At 40.2% G+C, this 6,846-nt stretch overlaps 1 protein-coding gene across 3 annotated transcripts in view; it reads left to right on the top strand.

Annotated features, from left to right (window-relative positions):
- Window positions 1–6,846, top strand: part of ccdc34 (coiled-coil domain containing 34) — a 43,682-nt gene that overhangs the window by 29,017 nt on the left and 7,819 nt on the right. Inside the window, exons 1-6 of one of the 3 annotated variants that reach the window (XM_061917792.1) lie at window positions 136–250; window positions 3,392–3,683; window positions 3,758–3,878; window positions 4,101–4,208; window positions 6,202–6,360; window positions 6,429–6,558. In XM_061917792.1, the coding sequence (XP_061773776.1) occupies window positions 3,409–3,683; window positions 3,758–3,878; window positions 4,101–4,208; window positions 6,202–6,360; window positions 6,429–6,558 (793 nt within the window). In that variant the 5' untranslated portion in view covers window positions 136–250; window positions 3,392–3,408. Of the gene's footprint in view, window positions 1–135; window positions 251–3,350; window positions 3,684–3,757; window positions 3,879–4,100; window positions 4,209–6,201; window positions 6,361–6,428; window positions 6,559–6,846 lie in introns of those variants that run through there. The other 2 variants (XM_061917791.1, XM_061917793.1) reach the window with 2 other exon arrangements.

Genomic DNA, 6,846 nt, shown 5'->3' with positions numbered 1-6,846 from the left:
CCCCAACCCGGAGATGGCACTCCACCCTATACAAGATATATTTTTTTAAATCTTTTTAAAAATATTTTTTGTCCATATTAATTTTCCAGACTTTGGAAAATTAATATGGACATCCGGGTGTCTAGTGTCGTCATGGTTACCAACATGGCGTTGCTTGAGCGTGGTGCATCATGGGAAACGGAGCATTCTCGAATTCGAGGAAGAAGCGTCCAACTTTCTAGCAACCTCGAACATAAAGGCAGCGTTTACGGTAAGATTAAACATTTTTTATTCGACTTCACGGTTTCATTTATCAACGATGAACACATTAAGGGGAATATTTTCCCAGCCACATTCCAACTGAACAACTTAATAGAGAGGCGTTACATGTTAGTGTTAAATTTAGCCCAGCGAGCTAACATTGAGTAAGTGTTGATGTTTTATACTTTTTTGTGCCGTGGCTTTAAAGTTATGTACTTTCGATAAAAGCGACTTTGATTCGTTATTTTTACTACAATGTGTGACAGTCAGTACTAATAAATGCAGTGCTTTGCATCCCATAAATTAAAAGTACAATAGTTAATGCCGGAGGGAGGCTGTACAGTAAATGAATGGATGTTTCTTGTTTAGCGCGTTTTCACTTTCTACCTCAAAGCGCTTTCACACTACGACCACATTCACAGCTTCAGGAGCAACTGAGGGTTAACATCAACAACTGCATGCAATATATGGGAATAATTGCTTTAATTTGTTGATTTGATACTTTCAGTGATGCTTTGTTGATCCAGTCACATGTACACACAGTATAGTACGGACAAGAATAGCATCCATCCATCCATCCTTTTTCTACCGCTTGTCCCTTTTTTGGGGTCACAGGGGTTGCTGGAGCCTATCTCAGCGGGCGGAAGGCAGGGTACACCCTGGACAAGTCGCCAACTCATCGCAGGGCCAACACAGATAGACAGACAACATTCACACTCACATTCACACACTAGGGCCAATTTAGTGTTGCCAATCAACCTATCTCCAGGTGCTTGTTTTTGGCGGTGGCAGGAAGACAGGGTACCTGGAGGGAACCCACTCAGTCATGGGGAGAACATGCAAACTCCATTGAGAAAGATCCTGAGCCCGGGATTGAACCCAGGACTGCTCAGGATCTTCGTATTGTGAGGCAAATGCAGTAACCCCTCTTCCACAGTGCTGCTTCAAGAATAACATAAGTATGCAAACTTATGTAAACGCTGCCTTTATGTTCGGGGTTGCTGGAAAGTTGGGCGCTTCTTCCTCGAATTCGAGAATGCTCCGTTTCCCATGATGCACCACGCTCAAGCAATGCCATGTTGGTAACCATGACGACACTAGACACCCGGATGTCCATATTAATTTTCCAAAGTCTGGAAAATTAATATGGACAAAAAATATTTAAAAGAAGATTTAAAAAAATATATTTTGTATAGGGTGGAGTGCCATCTCCGGGTTGGGGAGGAGACCCTGCCCCAAGTGGAGGAGTTCAAGTACCTAGGAGTCTTGTTCACGAGTGGGGGAAGAGTGGTATAGCTCGGTTGGTAGAGTGGCCGTGCCAGCAACTTGAGGGTTGCAGGTTCGATTCCCGCTTCCGCCATCCTAGTCACTGCCGTTGTGTCCTTGGGCAAGACACTTTACCCACCTGCTCCCAGTGCCACCCACCCTGGTTTAGATGTAACTTAGATATTGGGTTTCACTATGTAAAGCGCTTTGAGTCACTAGAGAAAGGCGCTATATAAATATAATTCACTTCACTTCACAACTATAAAGTAAAATACAAGAAACACTACAATACAATAAAAAACAACATGTTCTCATATTACATTGTTGTATCAATATTGTGCAATCAGAGCCAAATATGATTTTGTATATTTCTTCTTTTGCACTGATTATCATCATCAAGACTGACAAATTAAAGGTGAAAATACAAAATCATTCAAAGAGCTCAAATATTTTCAAGCAAAAGATTTCATAATATCAGTAATGCCATCCATCGATCTTCTTCCGCTTGTCCCTTTCGGGGTCGCGGGGAGTGCTGCAGCCTATCTCAGATGTATTTGGGCGGGAGGCGGGGTACACCGCAGGGCCAACACAGATAGACAGACAACATTCACACTCACATTCACACACTAGGGACCATTTAGTGTTGCCAATCAACCTATCCCCAGGTGCATGTTTTTGGAGGTGGGAGGAAGCCGGAGTACCTGGAGGGAACCCACGCAGTCACGGGGAGAACATGCAAATTCCACACAAAAATATCCTGAACCCAGGATATTTGAACCCAGGACTACTCAGGACCTTTGTAATAACATAAGTGTTGGGATCCGCCGCCCGGATCATATATGGTTTTGGTTTCTGAGTCCTTTTGTGTTTTGTTGATCGTTTTGGACTCTTCCTGTTCTTAGTTTTTGCACTTTCTGTTTTATCTTGTTTCCATGGTTTCTCATTTGTCCCACCTGGTCTGGTTTGTTAGGCGCACCTGTGTTCTGATTATTGTTTCTGTATTTAAGCCTGCCTTCTCCCTGTGTTCGGTCTTGGTCCGTTGTTTGCCTCAAGCAACTCTCACGTTAGTATTATACTTTATGTCAATCAATCAATGTCTTTACATGTGCTAAGTCTCGTCTTAGCTTCGCCTGCGCTCGGCATGTCACTTTTTGGACTTTGTCTCATGCTAAGTTTAGCGTTAGCTTCCCGTGCGTAGGCACTCGCTTTATTTTGCCTTTTTTATCAGTGTTGTTTTATTTTTTATATATTAAATCAAGTCTTACCTGCTACTTCTGCCTGTCTGGTCCTCGTGCATCCATGGGTGACACAACACGCGCACATGATGCGTTCCAAACGTGACAATAAGTATGCAAAATATAAAGTAAAATACAATAAACACTACAATACAATAAAAAAACATGTTCTTATATTACATTATGTTGTATCAATATTGTGCAATCAGAGCCAAATATGATTTTGTATATTTCTTCTTTTGCGCTGTTTATCATCATCATGACTGACAAATTAAAGGTAAAAATACAAAATCATTCAAAGAGCTCGAATATTTTCAAGTACAAGATTTCATCCTATTAGTAATCTTCTACCGCTTGTCCCTTTTGGGGTGGCGGGGGGTTCTGCAGCCTATCTTGGATGCATTCGGGCGGAAGGCAGCGTACACCCTGGACAAGTCTTCACCATATCGCAGGGCCAACACATATAGACAGACAACATTCACACTCACATTCACACACTCGGGCCAATTTAGTGTTGCCAATCAACCTATCCCCAGGTGCACGTTTAGGGTTCCTTGTATATTTTTTTCTTTTACTCGGTATTGATTGAATCGATACCCAAATTTGCAGGACCACACACCGCTACCATGAAATCTCTTGTTTTGCCGCAGAAAACGACTAGTAAGTAATGTCTGGATGGTGGCAGCCTTCCTGTCCTTCTATTGTGACCAAGGACTTCATCTCAGACTTCACCTCGACTCCTATCAAGGAAAATGAGGGAAAACATGTCCACGCGACCGAAGACCTGGGGGCAAACGACGTCCTATCCGAGGACGACGACACTTTTTCCCTTCTGTCCCCCATTTATCATGATAGTTATGAGAGCGATGAAGAAGCCGAGCTCAATACAACGCATCAGACATCCCTTAAAGACACACAAAAATGCAGTGTTTCTTCACTCAGGTATTAGCTGTCTCCACACATACAAAAACACTACAGAATAATCGCATTAAAAGTTTTCTTCCTTGTTTTCTCAGATGCGATTTGCAAAAGTCACCTGCAGAGCACATGGGACCTGAAGCCCTCAGTGCATGGGAATTGTGGCTGGTTAAAAAAATGAAAGAAGACCAACTCAGATTGAAAAAGAAAAACGAGGAGGCAAGTTGACAATAAGTTTGTGCAACCTTCTTACTTATTTTTTGCTATCAGTAGTGACTAAGGGCTTGTGGGGATTTCCTGCAGGGTAAGAATAGTATAATGGCTCTCTGAATAGCTAAACAAAGTAAACCACTTTTTGAGGATATAAAGTATTTTGGTTTTGTTTCTTGTCATTTCTTTGCATTTTTTGTTTGTTAAAACTCTTTGTCCCTTTAAAATTAGGAGCGTTTACTGAAGGAACAACAAGAACGCCAAGAAAGGGAACGAGAGCGAAAAAGGCTCATTGAAGAAAAAAACATTCTAGACTGGCAACAAATGAAAAGAGAACAGGTAAACCAATGTTTGCCAACCTTCAGTGAGCCAAGGCACATAGTTTACATTAAAATAATCAACAGAAAACACAACAAAACGAAGATACTCAGGTTAATTATGTACCATTGAATTGTTCTATATGTTACTTAGGGGTGGAAAAATATTGCTTAATGTAATACTTTTTTAAATAACATAATATAAATGTTTAATGTCAATTAGAAACAAATTTCAGATTGGAAATTTGTGCAGGGTTATTGGTGAGCAAAGCAGTACAGTGGTTAAATGGTAAATGGATTATACTTATATAGAGATTTTCTACCTTTTTTTAAGGAACTCATAGCGCTTTGACACTATTTCCACATTCACCCATTCACACACACATTCACACACTGATGGCGGGAGCTGACATGGAAGGCGCTAACCAGGACCCATCAGGAGCAAGGGTGAAGTGTCTTGCTCAGGGACACAACTGACATGACTAAGATGGTAGAAGGTGGGGATTGAACCAGGAACACTCAAGTTGCTGGCACAGCCACTCTCCCAACTTTGCCACGCCGTCCCCAGGACAGTTAATAAATCGAGGGCATTTTTTCCACATTTAAGTGGCAAGAGACTTGATCCACTTTCTGTGTAATGAAGAACGAATGAAAAAATACTTTCACTCAGTCCGTCCAATTAATTAATACCTTCATCTAGTGTACAAATATACAACTTGTTTCTTTAAGCTGCATTTTAAATGCATGTAGTTAACTGTGTATGATGATCACAATATATCGACATATCCCAATAGTCAAGGCAAGTTTATTTAAAGAGCACAATTTGCACACAAGTTCTTTACAGAAAATGTATTAAATTAAATTAAAATAATTCAATTAAATAAGAATAATTCAAATTAAAAACATAAAAATAAATCACCATAAATTGAAATTAAAATCAGCGTAGATTAAATACTTTAAGTTGTCATGTACGCAATTCAGTAAAAGTGTTTTCAGCCTGGATTTAAATATTGCCAATGTTGAGGCCTGTCTCACATCTCCAAAACTGAAATGCAGCCTCACTATGTTTCGTCCTGACTCTGGGCACTAGCAGGGGACCACTCCCTGAGGGTCTCAGAGCTCGAGATGGTTCATATGTCTCTAACATGTCAGAAACGTACTTTCGCACAAGACCCTGAAAGGACTTTTACATAAGCAGAGCTGTTTTAAAGTCTATTCTCTGAACAACAGAAAGCCAGTGCAGTGACCTGAGCACTGGACTAATATGGTCATATTTCCTGGTTCTGATCAGGACTTGAGCAGCAGCAGCATTTTGGATGTACTGCAGCTGCATTACAGCTTGTTTAGAGGGCCCAGTGAGAAGGCCTTTACAGTAGCCCAACATGCTTGAGACAAAGACATGGATTAGACTTTATAAGTCTGATTGAGACATTATTCCCCTTGATTTTGGCAAGTACAAGTCTGAGTCAATTACTAACCCCAGATTTCTAACTGAATTAATAGGTTTCAGGGAGAAAGTCTCAAGGTGACTAATAGTTTGTGTTTGTGGGCCAAAGACAAGGATTTCAGTTGTCAGAGTTTAACTGAAGAAAATCAAGGCAACATGTTGAGCCCGGATTTTTTCAATTGTTTTGTCAGTGACAGGAGTAAAATATGCTAGCTCTAGTTGTCTAGCTGGCTGAAGAATAGGTATTTGTTTCAGAAAATATTGCATTAATGCCTTGAACTTTTGCATTAAAGAATTTTGCAAACTCTTTGCACTTTGATGTAGAAATTAGTTGTATTGGAAGTGTAACTGGAGGGTTTGTTCATTAGTTTACTGTGGAAAACTGGACAAAAGCGTGATTTGTGTCGATTTCATATAAATATTTTTGTCTTGTTCTACACAGTCTTGTTGAATGAACACATTTACATTCAACTTTTCTTTGTAAATCTCATAATGAGCTTTGATTTGCGCCATTACCGTTCGGACTGCGATTTTAATATAACACTGGGTTCTGTTCTTGCAATCCAAGGAAAGGCGTGAGCATCTTCTGAAAAAAAGCAAAGAAGAAGCAGAGATGCGACTACAACAGGAAAAAGACAAAGAGGCCAAACAGAAAGCTCAACAAAAGTACAAAGATTGGCTTCAGAAGAAGAAGAGGGAGAGGGAGGAAAAGGAAAAGCAAGAGATTGTAAAGTATTTTGGCAAGGTAGCTACTATTATGGTTATGTATTTTTTTAATTAGCGTTATTATGACAGGAGAGAGCATGTTTGAGGGAGGAGCAGGAGAAGGAGCGACGGAAGAAAGCAGAGGAGAACTTCAATGAATGGCTGGAAAAAGCCAATGAAAAATGCAGAACAACCCTTAAATCACCACATCATCCAACACGTAAGTTTGATCTGGCAATAGCTGCTCTGTACCTTTCCGGATTAATGTACGGTAGCAGTACCTCAACCTATCAGATCAATTGGTTCCATGACCAAGCTCATAACTCAAAACACTCGTTAACTCAAAACAACATCGACCATTAAAAATCAATTTTAATTAATTTGATTGGTGCTTCGCCCACCCAAAACTGCACAATTTTAGCATGTAACATGCCTTTTGAAAAGATCAACAAACTTTTACATGACAAATGAGGCATATAAACAACACTATAGAATGTACTACAAACAA

Source organism: Nerophis ophidion, linkage group LG12 (assembly GCF_033978795.1).
Source record: "Nerophis ophidion isolate RoL-2023_Sa linkage group LG12, RoL_Noph_v1.0, whole genome shotgun sequence".
NCBI classification, from domain to species: domain Eukaryota; kingdom Metazoa; phylum Chordata; class Actinopteri; order Syngnathiformes; family Syngnathidae; genus Nerophis; species Nerophis ophidion.
The sequence above is the reverse complement of the archived record's forward strand: the minus strand, read 5'-3'. Positions and strand labels throughout refer to the sequence as shown.